Source organism: Crinia signifera, chromosome 2 (genome assembly GCF_055691185.1).
Source record: "Crinia signifera chromosome 2, ASM5569118v1, whole genome shotgun sequence".
NCBI lineage: Eukaryota > Metazoa > Chordata > Amphibia > Anura > Myobatrachidae > Crinia > Crinia signifera.
Window position 1 is genome coordinate 217,401,618 of NC_139218.1, and position 21,639 is coordinate 217,423,256.

At 40.2% G+C, this 21,639-nt stretch overlaps 1 protein-coding gene across 2 annotated transcripts in view; it reads right to left on the reverse strand.

The window, feature by feature from the left end:
- Positions 1-5,982: 5,982 nt before the first annotated feature.
- Positions 5,983-21,639, reverse strand: part of USP32 (ubiquitin specific peptidase 32) — a 182,695-nt gene continuing 167,038 nt past the window's right edge. For both annotated transcript variants that reach the window (XM_083173737.1, XM_083173736.1), the window contains exons 32-34: positions 14,466-14,887; positions 12,542-12,634; positions 5,983-10,538 (exon numbers count right to left, since the gene is read on the reverse strand). In XM_083173737.1, the coding sequence (XP_083029863.1) occupies positions 10,365-10,538; positions 12,542-12,634; positions 14,466-14,887 (689 nt within the window). In that variant the 3' untranslated portion in view covers positions 5,983-10,364. The remainder of the gene's footprint in view (positions 10,539-12,541; positions 12,635-14,465; positions 14,888-21,639) is intronic.

Below are 21,639 nucleotides of genomic sequence, written 5' to 3' on the forward strand. Positions count from 1 at the left end.
TGTGCTGTATTTGTCCAGGGGTGCCCCCATGTGTCCTGTATCAGTCCTGGGGTGCCCGCATGTGTGCCGTATAATTCCAGGGGTGCCCCATGTGTCCCATATCAGACCAGGGGAGCTGCCCTTTTTTTTAATGAAAATAAAATTAAGGTGTTTTTTTTTTTTTTACTGCAAGGGCTGTTAAATGCGCTGTAGTCCAGGGGTGAGCCAAGAGTGCTGTATAATTCATGGGGTGTTGCTAAGTAAGGTGTGCTGCTCTTTTTTATAATTAAAAGAATACACATTTTTATTTTTACTGCAGGAATTTGTCTGCCGTATAATTCCATGCCTGCCGCCATGTGTGCCGTAACAGTCCAGGGGTGCCGCCATCTGTGCCGTATAATTCCATGTGTGCTGTATCAGGTCAGGGGTGCCACCATCTGTGCCGTATAATTCCTGGGGTAAGCCAAGTCTGCCGTATAATTCATGGGGTGCTGCCAAGTGTGCTGTATTAGTCCAGGGGTGATGCTAAGCGTGCCATATCAGTCCAGGGGTGATGCTAAGTGTGCCGTATCAGACTAGGGGGGATGCTAAGTGTGCCATATCAGTCCAGGGGTGATGCTAAATGTGCCGTATCAGTCCAGGAGTGATGCTACCTGTGCCATATCAGTCCAGGGGTGATGCTAGGTGTGCCGTATCAGACTAGGGGGGATGCTAAGTGTGCCATATCAGTCCAGGGGTGATGCTACCTGTGCCATATCAGTCCAGGGGTAATTCTAGGTGTGCAGTATCAGCCTAGAGGGTATGCTAGGTGTGCCATATCAGTCTAGTGTTTGTGCCGCACATTTGTGTGGCTTATCATAGTTATCCAGCTACCTCGGTGCAACCTTTTGCCCTAAAAACAATATTGTAAGGTGTGAGCTGTTCAGAATAGACTGTAAATGAGTGGAAATTAATGTTATTGAGGTTAATATAGCGTAGGAGCAAAAAAAAAAAAATCAGAACCCAAAACCCAAGAAATCCAAACACAAAACACTTAGGAGGTGTTTTGGCAAAACCCATTAGAACCCAAAACCTCAAGGTTATCAGAACCCAAAACCCGAAAAGTGGCCGGTGCACATCTCTACTTTTTACTACAACTGATAAAACAGTTTCCATGTTTGACACCTCATACATAGCTATAATTCCCCCTGGACAGACATTTGACTAGATGGCAGAACCATGCAGTAGTGTTGCATAAACAGTAAAACAGCTAATAGAACTGTTGTACAACACAATTCAGACTATAAAAAGTCCTTTAAAGCAATGACAACATTAGTTACTTACTAACTTTCAAGGAAGAACCAAGTGACTTTATTTTTTATAAGAACATAAAATTTACTGAAATACTTTGGCACAGTATTGCTGCTTGTGGACAGTATTTCCGGACAAAAGTTGTTTTCTGCATGTTTATATTTTTTTTTCTAATTTGTGCAACATTTTTCTTAATTAGATTTACGTTTTGGGTGGGATAACGAGCGAAAATAAGTGATCACAATTCCCAACATGATTTGTACGGATGCAAAGTTTGGTGGGATGGTGTTTTCTCATCCGCACATCCTGGCAAAAGGCCAGGATCTCCAGCAATGGGCCAGAGCAGTCCCCTGAGGCCTGGCAAATAGAAAGTATTACGAGAGTGGTAGGAAATAAAATGGTCCACTTAGTCTTAATTCTGCCCAACATACTTCGGTGTGATTATACTTTAAACCCATGAAGACAATATTTCGATCTGAATTAAAAGTAGGTGTTTCAAAAGGCACATTTACGTTAGATATTTATTTTGTCAAGATACTGTATCACTGACATTATTACCTGGGTGGCCTGTTGGTAAATTTCAGATCTAGAATAGTTATATAAAGATACAATACAGACAGCAGTCAAAGTTTTGCAGAGTCATCAGTGAGTTTGATTTCTATATTTGAATAAACCAATGACTGCATCTTCTGTAATGACATTTCAAATATCCTTTTACTATATATAAACTTCATTTTATATAAATAAGTATAAGCATTTCTTGCTGATGATGTGAAGAGTGCAGAAGCTATGACACACTATACAGCACTCATCTTGCAATTCTTCCAAATAAAAAATGGATATTAGTTTTTTTTCGTGTGCATGCATATTGGGGAATGGGGAATTGGTGCGGGGGTCTGAGGGGTAGCTGCAGAGCTGTCTGCAAGACGGTCAGTGGGATCCCTGCGGCGCTGTGTATTAAGTTGGCAGGGTCCCTGCAGTGACTTGGAAATAACTAGCACTGTCCGGGGGGGGGGGGGAGTTGGGAGACGACCTGGGGGACTTGCTCCGAACTGCCGCCCTCCAGTGGCCGGTGCCCTAGGCAAATGCCTAAAGCTGCCTAGTGGTGGCGTAGGCCCTACTCTCCTCCAACAACTGGAACACTGCCGATTTCCATGGATGGATTTTTCTCAGTCCTAGAAATAAAAAAAATGTTTGGGTCCGTTACTTTTTTTATGGCTTACAGTCTACGTGTTTTTTTTATTGTGCTTAACTCCTCTCTCTCCATATTGTTATGTTCTCATTGCGCATGACCAGCCCAGTATTATCCTACTTTGCCTCCTTCTTGATCTTCACTCTCCTGTTAGCTATTCTATTCTGACAGGCAACGTCATGGCATCATGTCCACAGCGCTGACAGTTACCAGTGCCGCCAGAAAACAGGGATCCAGACAAAGCTTATGCTCAAAATTCAATGATTATACAACACATAGAGCTGCCTGTACAAATTATTCTGTATAGCTTTTACATATTACACAGTGCTGTACAGAAAATATTTTAATTATCCGTACAATACCCCCCTTCCTCCCCTACCCCATGGAGCTCAGCCAAAGGGCCTAATTAAGATTTGCTCTTGAAGCACATTTTTCTCAAGTGGACAAAACCATGCGCACTGCATGTGCCAAGAGAGTTACATTTGGGTGAGTTATTTTGCTTCTGTGCAGGGTAAATACAGACTGATTTGTTCTTACACTGTAATTTAGATTTCAGTTTCTATACTCCACCCCGAAATCTAACTCTCTCTGCACATTTAACTTTTGCCCCACCTGCAGTGCAGCATGGTTTTGACCATTGAGAAAAATGGACTTTACGATGAAGTTTGAATTAGGCCCTAAATTCTTTATTCCAAAACTATACACTCCAACATTCACTTACCAGTACTAGTTAATTTATTCGATTTTCTGAGAACACCCTAATTAACCCCACAGAACATACAAACTCTAGAGCATGGACAGTGTTAGCATTACTGCCGCCTCACAGTACTAAGTTCAAGGGTTATTTATCCACTATGGCCCTAACTGTGTGGAGATTGTTTGTAATGGCTCCCCCCCATAATCCAAAAATATACGAATAGGTTAATTAGCGCCAAACAAAATAAACCATAGATACGCACATGTGATAGGGAATATCCTCTGAAATTGTGGATAATATGTGTGTGCTCTATAAATAACCTATAATAATGTCATGGTTGGCACGGTAATTATAATCACAGTATTACAATCATGTCAAAAGTGTGGGACTGCTGTGAGTTTGAAAGATATAACCAAAACCTCCAAATGATACAATTCGCTTATGGGCTTTGTCAATTGAACACTAAAGTAAAAGATCTTTGACACCCTCTAGTGGTGTTTAGCATAGCTGCCTATAGTGTGAAACATTTGATATTAGTTGTGTATATTAGTTTATGAAGCATATTTTGTACTGCAGATTTCAGGGCTGATTATAATAAACAGTGTTTTATATGTATTTGTAAATACTTCTAGCAATAATATAGTCCCCCCCCCCCCCCCCCGCCTAATACTAGGGCCTTTTGGGCATTAATACTGCGCTGCTTGATAAAAGCCTCACTTATGACTATATCATTATTGGTAACAAAGTAAATGAACTAGCGTTCAGTATTATATATTGTGGATCACCCAACCTTATGACTTACAGTGATATAGTGACATCCCTATACGTCTGGATGTCATGTAAATTATGAACATTTTGGGCATGTGCTCATAAGTGTACCACATCCCTGCAGATGCAGCTTATATGGAGTCACACGTCCAGAAGTATGATACTCATACTTGCCTACTTTGAAAGTAACCATAAACTCCCTCCCGCACTATCTGCCCTTGACTTTGCCACCTACTTTACATTCAAAATGGACTCCATACAGCAGGACATCACATCCTCAACAACCTACCCCCTCCATTTCACCAACTCTAAATCGTTTTTCCCCCTGTATCTGGAGATGAAGTAATGGCCCTCATCCGATACTCTCCCCCCACCCCCCAACCTCCTCCCAGTTAGACTCTACCCTCCAACGCTACATCCTTCCTTCTGCTTATTCTCATCTTGCACACGTCCTCAATCTGCGCATTATGCGATATCTGTTTTATCCACAGCCTGATTGTTGTAAGTAGCTGCAAGGTTTTATTAACTCAGCTTCCAGGTTTAAAGGAACAGTAGTTTTAATGGCAATACAAGTTTCATCTCTAGTCTTTTATGTTACATTGTACTGAGGACAGAGTTCTAAGCAAAGAAGCCCCGGCCTTAATGATCCAAATGTAGAAATACTACTATTTTGGTCTCAAAGTAAAGTTAAGGATTGTAACCTACGTACCTGTGAAGTGAAGATACAGTTGTACTAATGGTAGGTTGTCTGCAACATCTGATATTTTGTATGACACCATGGCATTTATTGACTTCCACCATCACAAAGGTAACATCTAAATCATCATCAGGGCCTTAAGGGTTTTGTCCATCTCCAGACAGCAGGATGCAAAGGTAAAATTACCAAGGGATGTATCAGAACTGGGTTTTAATCAGTTCATGCGCATAATCAAATAGTCACCAGTCCGGTCCCGGGTAACGGGTCTGGGAACAGATAGCCGCCGGTTGTTGTCCCTTGTATCCTTCCAGTGGTGACCCAGAACCAAGAGTGGAAGCAGGGAAAAAGAAGCTGGAAGCTAGTCACTGGTGGTGAAGCTATAACCAAGACTGGTTATAGCTTCACCTCCAGTGACTAGCTTCCAGCTTCTTTTTCCCAGCTTACAGTTACCAGCTTCTTGCCCACTGCTTCCAGCAGTCTATTTCCACGTTAGTGGTAGTAACTTGCCCTCCTATTTGCTCATATGCCATGCAGCAGCAGCAGCTTGCATACTCTTGCACCAGAAATTACAGCCTGCTTCCAGTCTTGGTTCTGGGTCACCACTGGAAGGATACAAGGGACAACAACCGGCAGCTATCTGTTCCCAGACCCGTTACCCGGGACCGGACTGGTGACTATTTGATTATGCGCATGAACTGATTAAAACCCAGTTCTGATACATCCCTTGGTAATTGTACCTTTGCATCCTGCTGTCTGGAGTGTTTTTAGGATTTATATTGTTCATTTTAGGTTATGTGTAGTATATTAAAACTGGCTTCACTATTATAAGCCTTTTTCTCTTTTATGCACTGGAGCACTTTATTCTTCAAAGGAGGCTCTGTTAACTGGATGTGAAAATAAGACGGAGCTTCATATTATGGAAGTATAATTACTGTATCACCACCTCCTTACCACTTATGCACCTTATTGTATATCAGTAATCACTTTCTTCACCTGGCACCTATACAATAACCAGCCTGATCACTAGATATCGGCTGATTGACCCAATTATTGTATAGCTGTGTATGACGTACATTAGACAATACATGGCTTAAAGTGTTTAAATCTGGAGGTCAAATTATGTATGGTTTAATATTATAGATGCTCGACCGCCTGATCACACAGTTGACCATACCTACTGACCTTTTTTGGCTGTGTGTGTACAGGGTTACAGGGGGTACAAAATAGTAAATTTTGCATTTTACCAGATTAGCAAAGTGATCAGCCACTATAACACTTGCAATAGTAATTACATCTCCTGGCTCCTGGGGTACAACTGTAAAGGAGGTTACTAAAATAATTCAGTCCATAGAAAACATCTGCATCCACAGTTTTTAATTTGTTGGAATAATAGTTACAGTTAACAAGGTCACTCCATGTACAATAACCAATACTTTTTTTTATACAGCTCATATTTCAATAACATCAAGACTATTTTATTTACAGAGCACATATGTACATATAAATCTTTCTAAAGTCAGTGCATTGTCAATATTTATACATGAATTTACAAAGTGAACATAGTTAACGGTTAATTTCATAAATGTCCTGGTAAATTTTTTGAGCTCATATAATTTTATAATTTAAAAAAATAATTACAACCAAGCAATAAGACAAATAAGATTAAAAAAACAAAAAAAGAGTGTGCTACAAACATAAATATGATTATTTCAACAATATCCATTTTCCCCACTGAAGTTTGTTCTTAACAAATGAATGCACTTTCACATTTTTTTGTTTTTATTATTTAAGAAAATTTAGAGGCATATACTGTGTTTTGTTATACTGGCACATACTAAAATATACTGGGAAACATGGGTGCGGACATGGTTGGGCCTCTGATGGAGCTTGTGAGCCGCGAAGGATGACTAACACTGTTAACCCGTATTTTTATCACATATCTATCAGAACAGTTCCTGGCTCCCACCTATATAGATTTTGACACAGATGACACACATGACTTTACATATACAATAGGCAAACAAAGAGATGCACTGCGAAACAAAACATCTAAAATTAATAAGGGAACATAAATATGGTAGACATATATTTATTAGGTGCTGGCCACCTTTAAGAAACAGGAATTTCCATGTACAAAAAATGGAGAACTTGTACAAGACCACCACAATATTCGGGTGGGTGACATGTCCACACACAGGCCAAACGTTATCTTCAAATTTATCATGCCCAATAATTGTACGATCCGATGGTAATTTACTTTAGATTATATGTTTAGGCTCGGCAGTATCCGCCCAAATCTATATACATAAAAAAAAAAAAGTATTCATCCAAAGGCCTGCTTTTCTAATTTTGCACTATAGAAGAGACTACAGAAGAGGTGTGTCCAAGCCGAACCAAGGTGCTACGATATATTGTGAGGCTGTACACACTGCACTATCTGGTGTTACCCGCCACGTTCACTTGCATTCCATCACCAGCATGGTTGGTCTATTTGATATACAGCACATCACATTGGACAACCTCACCGATGACAGATGGAAGTACGCAATCGCAAAACACAGTAAGTGATATCAATGATCTACAACTTGTCCAATATATCACCTAATGTATACCCCACCTTTAGCTAGAATCTGACCGGTTGTAATAACCAGATGTTGCTTATGTTCAGTAAAAAGCAAAATGAAAGATAAAAAAATATTTGGCAAATCAAAAGCCCTAGAATATTACTTCCCACATAAAAATGTATGTAGAACAGACTACTGGGTCTCAGCTTCAATTAAAGATAAATTGAATATAAAGACTATGCAGTACTGTATACAATATATTATATTTTTATAAACGTGCTATATTACCTAACATCTTGGTATATTTTATCTCAGTACTAATTTCCCATATCAAGCAACCATGAATTTACACAGAGGCAATAAATTCATGCGGCAAATGATCGGTTTTCGAACATGAGCACTACTGTTTCGGTCTGCCAAAGGAGTTTTACAAGTGGGCAATAGGACTTACATTGTGGCTTATGCTTGCATGGCAACACAAAGTGTCCTGGTATGAAAACACCATCACATTTCAGTGGCATACTTTGGTAAATCATCTGGTCAACCGTCCTTGCTGTGAATAATCACATGGCACTTCAGTTTGCATATTTACATAACGAGGAAAATTAGGTGGAAACAGAATGATTTACACTAGAATATGGTCCATTCATGTCAGATATTGTGCTTATCTGCGTGTTGATGAATGTATAATGTAGACATGTAGAGTTTTATAGATACAATGTTGGCGAGGGGGTAACAATCATTAAGTTAAAAATTTTATATAGTAACAGTGCAAACAATTAAGAGACAAGTTATGCTTTCCAGCTGTGGATCTGAAAGTAGTATACAAATGCATTTAAAAAATAAAGAGTCATTGGACAATAGTTTTTCATTTCTGCAGCTTACCACGGACCATTAAACAACGGGGCTTAGAAGTAATGGATGAAGACACTGAAACTTGATTTGCACTGTATATTGATCATTAACAACTTTGGAAACATTCCTGAGAAACACTGAAATAGGCCAGCTTTTAGAGTCCTTACAATGCAAAATAGAACATACAGAATTTGCAATATACACAAGGTGACACAGTAAGGGTATCAATTAGTGTGCAGTTTGTGCATTTCCTATGTGTAAACCATGGATGGCTTGGTGCAAAAAAACATAACATTTCCCCTATCTTTAGAACTATTGCAGAAAGAGTACAAAAATTAAGACTTGTATTAATGCACATTAACTCACTGATTATTAAAATCTTATAAAATATCAAGAGGAGGGAAGCCCATATAGAAGCCCTTCTAAGGCCTGTACTTTAACTAAGCAGACATACATGTTCCAGGTGGTTGATTGCTCCACATAAGCTGGGCAATCTGTAATAAAATAGTGGTAAAAACATATCCGGTTTAGAAGTCCAGTATGGAGTGTACCACTAAACCGTTCGCAAGTTCTTTTCAGATCAAGTTTTTTACTATTTTCAGAACACCCAGTTTAAAAGGGGAAATTAAGGTGGATTTGATAAATCATAAAATGATGAATAATTCACTTCACTAAAAAGCAAATTCATGCAACGTAAGACATGACTGGTGCTTCAGCACTTAATTTAGAACAGCGGTTCTCAAACTCGGTTCCCAGGAACACATACAATTCAAGCTTTCCAGGTCACCAGACAGGTGCACTCATTTTTGACTAACATATTTTAATAGATCCACAGGTGAAGCCAATTATTTCATTTGATCCTGCGAGGAGACCTGCAAAACATGCACTGTGTGGTGTCCTGAGGACCGACCTTTGAGAACCTGTGATTAAGAAGACTGGGAGATAGCTACTGGTCTCTCAGAAGACCATTAGCATGAGATTCAGTAAAAACCTGCTAGGCCAATCAAATGAATTACCTTTTCCTAAATCATGTATGCTTAGGTAGAAAACATTACACATAGGACCATGGCACAAGAAGGTATTTGTTTAATGTGTACTCTCACTTAGAATTTTCTTCAACTAGGCATATATCATTTATACTGTAGTACCATAAATGTATTACAGCCTTAATCAAGATGATCCAACACTAAAAACAAGCTCAAATGTTTCCACATTGTACATGTGACTTGAAAATATTGGTTTGGTTTTTTTATCATCTTAAATTTGTGTGTACATTTAGGGGCAGAAGTATGAAGCAGTGATGAGGGAGGAGAAGCGAGAAAGTGGAGAATTTGCCCATTGCAACCAATCAGCACTGAAGTAACATTTATAATTAGCACACTATAAAATTATACAAAGCAGCTGATTGGTTGCCATGGACAACTTCTCTTATTGCTGCTTCATACATCTGCCCCATTATTTGAAAGTGCCATGGCAAATGAAAAAATAGCGTTTTTCAGTGGTTTTCATTGGTAGATAATATAAAAATCACAATGTTAACTTCCTAACTGTATAGATTTATAAGTGTATGAAAATGATATCACAACTGTGTTTCACCATGTATGCGTGTATGGTTTTAGTAGTGCAATTTATATTCCACAATGAAAACAAAAAAATCTGATATTGTACTTTCATGCTGTGAAAACCGCCATAACAAAGGAAAATGTATGTATGGAATAACATTCATTCTAGCACACTGCACCTAATCTTGTTTTTTTTTATTATTAAGGGCATAATTGTAGACATTAGTTATTTCTACAGTAGCTGTATCAATACATCACGTCTAAAATGATGCACTTAAAAATTAAAACTTTGCCCTCCTCAGGTGCAGGGTGCTAGAGTGACCACTGTAAGCCTTGATATTTTTCTACCTTAAGCACACATGAAAAAGGCCTAGTAAAAACATTTTGTGAAATCAGGACCGTGGATTCCAATGTTTCATAACCTGATTTAAACCATTTACGGTTAAGTTGTTTTCAAATTGTATCTGCATTTTTTTGCAGCTCAGAATAATTAATATTGTCTTTTTGAGTTTCCCCAAATACAGTGCTCAACAGGACAAAAAAACAAAGGTTAAAATAAATAAAATATTACTGAGCAAAATAGGACATTTAAAACAAACAATGCCATGTTACCTATTTTTGTTGAATGGCCCTACATGCATTGGTGACCTCAACACCAGTATGTTTAGTTTAATTAATGACAGCTTAACATTATACACTATGTCTCCTTTTGATCATCCCTTCTGACGCCAATGTATACATTAACTGTATAACAGCCACATTACTGCAGCACACAATATTTTTTATAATCCGATTCAAAGTCTTCATCCATGCTGCTAGTGTCTGCCATCTTTTTCCCATCAATCTTTGGCAGAAATTGTGCATAGTCTACCCCTTGCTGCTCATAGAATAGTATATAAGCAGAGTCTGTATCAATTTCATCTGGATTCAACTCCTGTTCATAAGAAAGACATATATTGTGTTTAAAAATAATATTAGTTATACATACACAAATGTCTATTACTAATACAGTTTCTATGGGCCTTTACATGGTTTTATAACTCCCCAATGCCCTAAAATGATTCAGTATTGACCCCCCAGTAGCATTACAAATTACATATTTGTTGGAATTAATGCTCTTCGCATGCAAATTTCCCCTCCCCTACAGTTTTCTAAACAGTAGAACACTCATCCAATCATCTACACTTACATATTTACATTATGAAACAATTTAAACTTCTACCAGTTGGAAAGTGTGTAGATAATATCAAAAGCATTAAAGAAAAGGGCAGGAAGGCCATAACGCAAATTTATCAAATAAATGACATTGGACCAAATGTACTAAGCCTTGAAAAGTGATAAAATGGAGAGTGATAAACCACCAACCAATCAGCACCTACCTGTCATTTTTCAAACACAGCCTGTGACATGGCAGGCAGGAGCTGATTGGCTGGGGGATTATCACTCTCCATTTTATCACTTTTCAAGCTTAGTACATCGGGCCCCTTATTTCTTACTACATTGTATTATATACACTACCGTTCAAAAGTTTGGGGTTACCCAAACAATTTCATGTTTTACATTTATTTATCAAGTGAGTTGCAAAATGAATAGAACATATAGTCACTGCATTGTCAAGGTTAGAAATAATGATATTTATTTGAAATAACAATTTTGTCCTTTAAACTTTGCTTTTGTCAAAGAATTCTCCTTTTGCAGCAATTACAGCATTGCAGACCTTCGCATTCTAGCTGTTAATTTGTTGAGGTAATTTGAAAAAATTTCACCCCACAGTTTGTGAAGCACTTCCCACAAGTTGAATTGGCTTAATGTGCACTTTTTTTCATACCATACGGTCAAGCTGCTCCTACAACAGCTCAATGGGGTTGAGATCTGGTGACTGCACTGGCCACTCCATTACAGACTGAATACCAGCTGCCTGCTTCTTCCCTAAATAGTTATTGCACACTCTGGAAATTTGCTTTGGATCATTGTCCTGTTGGAGGAGGAAATTGGCTCCAATCAAGAACGGTCCACAGGGTATGGCATGGCATTTAATTAAGTTGCCAGTTGAGACCTGTGAGGCAGCTATTTCTCAAACTAGAGACTAATGTTCTTCTTGCTCAGTTGTGCACCGGGGCCTTCCACTTCTCTTTCTACACTCTGGATAGAGCCTGTTTATGCTGTTCTCTGAAGGGAGTAGTACACACCTTTGTAGGAAATGTTCAGTTTCTTTGTCATTTCTCACATAGAAAAGCCTTTAATTTCAAAGAACAAGAATAGTCTGTCAAATTTCACATGACAGTCCTCTTTCTCTGGCCATTTTGAGAGTATAATCGAACTCACAAATGTGATGCTCCAGATACACAATTAGCTCAAAGGAAGGTCAGTTTTATAGCTTCTCTAATGAGTGAACCTGTTTTCAGCTGTGCTAACATAATTGTACAAGGGTTTTGTAATCATCCATTTGTCTTCTAACGCGATTAGCAAACACAATGTGCCATTAGAACACTGGAGTGATGGTTGCTGGAAATGGGCCTCTATACACCCATGTAGTGTAGTCATTTACCACTTTAACAATATATAGAGTGTATTACTTATTAATTTAATGTTATCTTCATTGGAAAAAAAATGTGCTTTATTTTAAAAATAAGGACATTTCTAAGTGAACCCAAAATTTTGAACGGTAGTGTATAAAACAAAGCTATGACCGTGACTCCAACTGTTCGATCCTCTCCATCCTCTTTAAACATCAGTTATTTAACTCGTCCTTTTATCTATTGTATTATCGTATTACTTGACAACTTGTATGTGGACCTGGCACCTGATGCTTCAATAAAAATCATTTTATAACAAAAAACAACAAAAAAAAAAAAACGTTTAAAAAAACAAAACATTTTTTAAATAAACACAATGAAAGAAGCATTGGAAAAGGTGAGTGTCACTTCCACATCTTACCTTACAACTGCTGTCGTTGTAGCAATACCATTTCTCATTTGGATTTTTGGCATAAGTAACATAATGACCGCCACCCATTATTCCTGAATGGCACTGAGGTAAACAAATTAAGATTAGAATAACATTCCAAATGAAATATCTGTCATCTTCGTCTTGAAGAATTTGAGTTGCTTGTTTATATTTAGCACTGAATACTCCTATATATCATTTACATTTTTGGTGCATACAAATAGCATATATATATACATATACATATATATATATATATATATATATATACGAAAAAAGGAATGGGAGGAGGCGCGCAAGTGAGTATAAAATATAACAATTTTTACTAGATCATAAAAGCTCACGTACACATAGGTTTCGGTACACCCGGTTTCTCCAGAGTCGGTATAAGAAGCTTTGTGATGCAGCGTAGATATCTGCTAGGCTTCACCGCGGGATCAGACCACCGGTTCACGTACGACAGGAACACCCTCAACGCGTTTCGTCACGCTGGACTTCGTCTCCTGACGAAGTCCAGCGTGACGAAACGCGTTGGACTTCGCCTCCTGACGAAGTCCAGCATGACGAAACGCGTTGAGGGTGTTCCTGTCGTACGTGAACCGGTGGTCTGATCCCGCGGTGAAGCCTAGCAGATATCCACGCTGCATCACAAAGCTTCTTATACCGACTCTGGAGAAATCGGGTGTACCGAAATTCTTTGGACGCTGGTGACGAATATGCTGTTTTATTTGAACCTATGTGTACGTGAGCTTTTATGATCTAGTAAAAATTGTTATATTTTATACTCACTTGCGCGCCTCCTCCCATTCCATTTTTCGCATGTACCCTAATCTCTGAGGTTGGAGATAGCCTCTATCGTGGAGGAAAGGCTGCGCCACATGAAGGAATATCTATAAGATTGACCACTCGCTATAAATTAGTGACCGAGCGCTCTTCAGATTATTGGTTGTATATATATATATATATATATATATATATATATATATATATATATATATATATATATATATATATATATATATATATATATATATATATATATATATATATAAAGAGAGAGAATGAATGCATGTGGCACTTCAGGACTTTTAAAAAACGCATGAAAGCACAGTGTTTAATGAGGTCTACATTTTGGAAATTACTGTCATTAGGACACACAGGTAGATGAAATAAAATCCCCCAAAAGAAGCCATTTCAGTGGAAACAGAGCTGCCCCTGGACCAAAAAACTCAGGTATTGCGGAACCTGTGTGCTTTCACAGCGAAATCTTATCTGGTGATCCAATCAAGAAGCCTGAGATGCAAAATATTGGGAAAAACAGGTAATCTAATACCCCACCCCCATGTGTTATTTATGCCTATAAGCTACAGAAAGCTGTATCAATTGAACACTGGTAACTTTTGATTTGAAAACAAAACAAATATTATCTACAGCTAACATCACATAAGAAGTTTTTAACTGGTTGTCAGTAGTTCCCAAACTGTGCATCGTGGCACCCTGGGGTGCCTTGGGGAACTTGCAGGAGTGCCCTGGATTGGTGGTTCATGAGCAATTAAACTTATGTATGCCAATGTAATAGGCTAATTGTGGACAAAAAGAAGTGAAGCCTGTTCATTGCAAGATAACTGACCCTAAAGATGAGATATAAACATTACTTTGTTTAATATTTTTTTCTGATTTGCTCAATGAGATCCTTTTGCCTAGGGGTTCTGTGAAAAAAGTTCTGATACTCAGGGGCCCCATGACACAAAAAAATTTGAGAACTTAACTGGGTTAAGTTATAGAAATCCTCCAATACTGCAATCATAAAAATAAAAAAAACAGAACCGTATAAATAAGGCAAAGGCCAACTGTGAGAAAGCTATCTACTACTCTATATTAGCTTAGCTCTCTAATTTACGGTAATGTTCCTTACCGAAATTGCATAAAGGTTATAGATAGGCTGACAGCAGATATCTTCTCTTTGGTCATCAATGATGTCCTCCTCTTCCCCTGTGTGGTTATCAAGCTGGCCATTGTTGCATGTGTTCTGCTCGTTATTCAGTCCATTGATTAAAACCACCTCAGCGTCCTGATTTGTACCTAACTCAGTTTGGCATCCACCTAAAACATGTCCTTTATTTGGTTCTACCTGATCCAAAGTCTCTTTCGATTCATTATCCAAACAATTGTCTTTGCTTTGATCCAAATTTTCTTTGCTGCTTGACAGTTTTTTGACTCCTAACTGAGGTAAACGTAGACGGCCTTTACCCCTTCCTGGGCATCTGGGGCTGTGGTTGGGACTGTTATTTTTACTTGAGGAGTTCGTAGCAGCTTTCCTTCCTTGTGATGGGGATGCTGAAAAAGAAGGCCATATACATAATATAAAACCACTTCCAGCATATTAATTTTGTGCTCTAAAAACAACTAGTTAAAAAATGTAAATTAAATATAGCTACAGTCAAAAGAGACTAGAACTGTTCCAAGTGTATTTGTGGTTAAATATCATGGATAATATATATATTAATTTCCTTGATGTACAAATATCGATCAGGGAAGGGAAAATACAAACACAGCTTTATGCAAAGCCTACAGACCACAACACAATGTTGCACAATCTGAGCTTTCAACCCTAACACACTATTACCAGTCTGACGTTTTCTCAATTTTTAAGGGTGTGCTGCATTAACAGTGACGCAGCCACAAGAGACGTACAACTAACGGAGATGGTCAATAAGTTCTTGGAGAGGGCGTATCCACAGGGAGAACTGTTAAGAGCCAAATTAAAAGCTTGCAAAAAATCTACAAAGATTCTGGTAACCATGACAAAACATTTACATGGGTCACACATCACCAATAAAAGCCCAGATATCATTAAGAAAGTTTCCTCTGGCCCATAGGAAATAGTGACCCGGATTTGAAAAGCCTAAACTGTGTACAACTGATGCCCAGTTAAGTCAGGGGCCCAAATTTAACAGAAATGCAGGTCAGGTCTCCCTTTTCAGTGTATTCCAAAAACCGGTACTTATGTAGTATCTGGGCGTCCGATTTAGAAACCGGATCGGTAGCATGGCATCGCATGCGACCAAATCGTATGTGATGGTCCCGATTTTTCCATAGGATTCAATGTTAAAATGGTCTGAGTCCATTTTAACATAGAATTCAATGGGAAAAAGGGGTCCTTTTCCTTTCCCCACTATCCAAGTGGGCATTGAGTTGGATATAAACCTGTAGTGAGCCACCGAGCCCGAAGCGTGGCGAGCCCCGCGAGGGGACACAGAATACTTTTTAAGAAATCTGCGTTCGCTCGCCACAGGTTTATATCCAACTCCATGCCCACTTGGACAATGGGGAAATGAACAGGATCTTGTTAACATTGAATCCTATGCAAAATCGCATCGGATGCGATTTTGCCGAAAATCGCGTCAAATCGCATCTGATTGTATGCCTTAAGGTAAGGCATACAATCAGAAAATCGGCAGCCCAGATACTACATAAGTACCCAAAAACCAATATATTCAGAAAACCGTGGTGTTTTTCTGTTTTTTTATTCCCCACCACTTTTTTTCATACTTAACTCATCCCCTGATGTCCACAGCGGCCTCCAGTATCCTCTTTAGCGGCATCTCCAGTCCCAGGGGTTCATTGCCAGAGTGACATCACTGTCGCAACCGTGCAATGCACCCCTGGGACTGGAGATGCCGCTGAAGAGGATCCTGAAGGTCGCCTTGGAACCATCAGGGCACCAACGGGGGACCAGGTAATTATGGAAAAAAATATAATATTCCAAAGGAAAACCCCTTATCCAAAATGCTTGTGGTCCCGAGCATTTCAGTTAAGGGATACTCAACCTGTACTAGTGAAGACAGATGTCACAGGACGAGAGACACAAAAACATACCTCCCAACAGTCCCGATTTTAGCGGGACAGTCCCGATTGTCAGGGCCTGTCCCGCTGTCCCACCCGCGGGCGGCAGTGTGGGGGGGCTGTTGGGAGTCCCCCCTGTCAGCTGCTAAGCAGCGGGGAATAAACGCTGTGCGCACAGCGTCTATTCCCGCAGCCAGGGGGCTGGGGGCATGGCTAGAGGCTCACAGAGCCTCTGGGTCATGCCCCCATAGCGGCAAAATGGGGGCGTGGCCTCGCGGGAGAGCCACGATTATAGGCCGCACCCCCAAATTAGGCCACGGCCCCCAAAAATTTCGGCACGCCTTCGTCGCGCAGCAGCAGCGTCCCGCCTACTGAGCTACCAAAGTTGGAAGGTATGCAAAAACCGACACATTTTCTAACAAGGAAAGCTGGGTGCCACAAAATGTCTGGGTTGGGACTCTTGCAACTATTTAGTCGTGGGGGACCACTTCAGACATCCGTTTTCAGACAAGGCATATAAGATTAGGCATGCCTTGACTTGTACCTCGAAATATGTGGTATACTTGCTGTCTTGCCCATGTGAAAATGAAATGTAAAAATACAACTAAGATGGCTAATTAGAGACTGAACGTAAAAAAGCGTCAGAAAGCAAATCTAATCCCAAAAAATTCTACAGTTATATAAACTGGAAACTGTTAAGGAAGGAAAAATATTGGCCCACTAAAAAATAACCAGGGTACCATGGTAATAGATGGAAAAGAGAAAGCGGAATTATTCAATTAATTTTTTGCTTCGGTATTTACAAGGGAAGAATCTTCAGAAGATCTCCCACAGATTAAATGCTCGGCTTTTGATTGCTCCCAAACTGTATGTTTTAGTGAGGAAATAGTCAAAAATAGATTACAGAACCAAAATAGTAACAAATCTCCTGGCCCGGACGAAATACACCGTAGGATACTAAAAGAATTGAGTTCTGTCATAGCACTACCATTATATCGGATATTCGAGGAATCAATAAACTCAGTCAGCCTTACATCCATTGTGGGGAAAAGGAATGGTACTTGTTTCCTAGCACGGCGCCCACGATTTTCATCTTATGTCATTGTTTCGATCGCATCGCATGCGACCCGATCGCATGCGATGTGATCAGACCCAATTTTTTAATTGTACAGGCACCCTGATGGGTGTTTACTATGTTAAATGTACCCCCATTGTTAACGCCACCCCCACTATGAACGCCAACCCGAAGCGTGGCGAGCGCAGGGGTACGCGTCCTCCGACCTTTTCTTAGAATTTCCTAAAAAATTTATATCAGAGAGGAACGAGACTTCTGTGTGTCACTGCAGGATTGAGATCAATTTGAATTATAGAATGATTAATATGGTAAAAAATGTATTTCTTGTTAATATGTTATCGTCAACATCTCCTTTATCAGTTTTGGCTGTATGTTAATTAACGTGATTAAGATTTGTAAATATATATATATATATATATATATATATATTTTTTTTTATACATGGATTTTCTTGGTTTGTCCAGTTTTTCAATTTTTTTTTTTCAGTTTTCCATGTTTTTTTCACTAATTCTATTTGGCATTATTTAAGCCATTTAGAGTCATATAGTGCTACAATTTTTGCATTTTTTTAAATTTATAAATACTAGGCTAATAGATAAAAGATTATAATGGGTCATTGTAAGTATAGATTGTAAGCTTGCAGCAGGGACCTCTAACCTCCAAGTCTGTCTGTTGTTACCCAGTTAGTTTGATCACTGTTTACTATTGTAAAGCGCAACGGAATCTGCTGCGCTATATAAGAAACTGTAAATAAATAAATAAAATTGTAAGTGCGAGAGAATAAAAACACAGCACTCTAGCACCATCTGGTGGCCACATAGGTGTAATAGCACGAATTACAAGTACAACAATACTAAAAAACACATTTGCAAGATTATTGATTGTGTTTGTATTTTTTTTATGTATTTAGTGTGTTATTTTTCTCTGGCAAATCTTCTTCTCCGCAGCGGGCTGGTTGCATGGCAACCCAGTGTAGCTCCGGGAGGAAGCGGACGTGACGACGCATGGGCATCAAGTAAGTGGTCAGACAGAAGCGGCTGGGAGACCAGCTCACGTCAGCCTCGGGATACACACAGAGGGAGGAGTGATGCCACTATGGTATATAGGTAAGCTCACTGTCATTTATTGTGTTGGTTTATGGTGTAAAATCCTAAACATCCGCTTTTTGACACAGTCCCTGTGTGGTGTCTTCTTATGGAATCCGTGCAAGTGCTGTGATTTACCACCCTCTATGTGTCTCTGCATGCAGCACTCCTGGTCTATTTACACCTTTTCTTGTATTGAAGTTCCGGTCCTCACACTGCTCTAATATTATATATACAAGGTATACGACGAGTCAAACGGATTACCAGCGATGCTACCAAATTACCCGACAATTTGAAGAACATGAGTGAAAAGTTTCTCGCTAGAGGATACAGCAGGTAAATATAGACCAGACTCTGGCGAAAGTACAACAAATCCCAAGAGAAGAGACACTGAAAAATAAAAAGGACAACAAAGCACCGCCAAACAGGATGAAATAATCCTGGTATTTCCAGGAGATGAGCGGCAATGATGCAGGAACGTGCATCAGCGCTCACCGTTGCCCCGTGAAAACAACGCAAACAACAAAACTGAGCTACTTTCAGCTTAAAATCACCCAGTGTGTATGGGCCTTTAAAATTCTTTGAGGTGTGAAAACTGGCTTTTAAGTTATAGGGGCAGAAGCAGACCTCAAACAGAGGCATTAGCTGTAAGGATTGATAAAGGGATTTTTGTAAGAACTTACCGTTCGAATCCCTTTCTCTGATATGGTCCTGGTGACACAGCTTCACATTGGGATGTAGGAGGGTCCGCAGGAGCCAGGCACCTATCCTAAAGCTTTTGGAGGGTAGGCTCCTCCCCTACTGCATCCCAGACTCCTCAGTTCAATCTTTCAAAGCCACTGGAATACATTAACTCAGTACAACGCCTGCACATATTATATGCACAATTTTAAATTTAACTTTTCAACCAATTATAACATGAAACATCATGAACACTGGCATACTTACTGAGCGTAAGGGAGGGATCGCTGTGTCACCAGGACCATATCAGAGAAAGGGATTCGAACGGTAAGTTCTTACAAAAATCCCTTTTTCTCTTTCAATGATCCTGGTGACACAGCTTCACATTGGGACGTTCCAGAGCCGGTCCTTTTGGGTGGGTACGCTCAGGTCTGCAGTTCTCATCACTGCTCGCCCGAATGATGCGTCCAACGACGCGAACTCATGGAACCTATCGGATTTGGCAAAAGTATGAACAGAAGACCAAGTGGCAGCCCTGCAAACCTGCTCAGCTGTTGCCCCATGTCGAACCGCCCAAGAGGTAGTGACTGATCTGGTGGTATGCGCATTAATTCTGGCTGGCACAGGCCTACCAACTTTAGTATATGCAAACGCTATAATAGAGCGCAACCACCTAGCAACGGTCTGCTTAGAAGCAGGCCAACCATTATTATGTACATCATACAAAACAAGCAAAGTATCAGTCTTTCTGACACTTTTAACTCTGTCCACATAAATGCGCAAGGCGCGCACAACATCCAAATTCCTCAATTTGTCCCTTTTCCTTGAAACCTCTGGGGGTTGAAACAGGCAGAACTAACTCCTGATTTAGATGAAAAGCAGAGACTACTTTTGGTAAAAATTGGGGTACTGTCCGAAGGACCGCCCTATCATCATGAAATATAAGGAAGGGAGCCTTGCAGGACAAGGCTCCCAACTCCGATACTCTTTTTGCAGACGCCACTGCCAACAAAAATACCAGTTTCCATGTAAGGAATCTAAGGTCAGCCGACCTTAACGTTCAAAAGGTGCCTTTTGAAGGCACTCCAGAACCAGAGATAAATCCCATGATGCTACTGGTTGCTTGTAGGGAGGTTTCAAATCGAGACACCCCCTGCAGGAAGTTCTGTACTTCCGTTAACAATGCAATCCTTCTTTGGAAGTAAATTGACAAGGCCGAGATCTGTACTTTGAGTGACTGAAGGCTTAACCCGGAGGAAAAACCAACCTGCAAAACCTCCAACAATTTTGCCAATTTAAAGCGTGATGTGTATGACTTCTGTCTTTCACACCATCGAATATAGGTCTTCCAGACCCTATAGTAATTTGCAGAAGACATTGACTTTATGGCTTTAATTATTGTGTTAATCACTGCCTCTGAGAATCCTTTATTCCTCAAAATGGCGGTTTCAACAACCAGGCCGTCAAAATTAATCGAGCTGAATCCAGATGGTTGGATGGTCCTTGTTTTAGAAGGTCTGACCTCAGAGGTAGACGCCACGAGTCAACAGACAATCTCTGAAGCCTCGAGTACCAGGACCTCCTTGGCCAATCTGGGGCCACTAAAATCACTGGAATTGCCTGGGCCTGTATCCTTTTCAACACTCTCGCCAGCATTGGGACTAGCGGAAAAACATAAAGAAGATTCCCCTCCCAGGGGATAGTCATGGCATCCACTGCTTCTGCCAGTGGGTCCCTCGTCCTGGCATAAAACCTGGGCACCTGATGGTTGAATCTGGATGCCATCAGGTCCACATCCGGGGTTCCCCACTTCAAGGTAATTTGATGAAATATCTGAGGATTTAGGCTCTATTCCCCATCCTTCAGCTCCTCCCTGCTCAGGAAGTCTGCCTCTATATTCTCCACTTCTGGTATGAATATAGCTGATAAGGCTGGAACATACTGTTCTGCCCACAAGAGGATTCTGGACACCTACCACATGGCCAGTTTGCTGCGTGTGCCTCCCTGGTGATTCAGATACGCCACAGCTGTGGCGTTGTCGGTCTGAATCCTTAAAGGGAGCCTCTGTAACCTGTCTCCCGCTAGAGACATCACTTTCCACACAGCTCTCAGTTCCAAGATGTTGATCGGTAAGGCAGATTCCTCTGGAGTCCACAAGCCCTGCAGACGCAGGTCCAAGACTACTGCCCCCCCCCAGCCCCTGAGACTGGCGTTGGTAGTGACTACCAGCCAGCTCCAGGACTGCAGTGACCGCCCCCACTGAAGGGAGTCCACGTCTGTCCACCATTTCAGGGAGGCTCGAGTTTCCGAAGACAGCACTATCTGTTCGGATTTCATGGTCTGTGTGTTTCCTGACCAAGCCGTCAAAATGTTCCACTGGAACACCCGAGAGTGGAACCTGG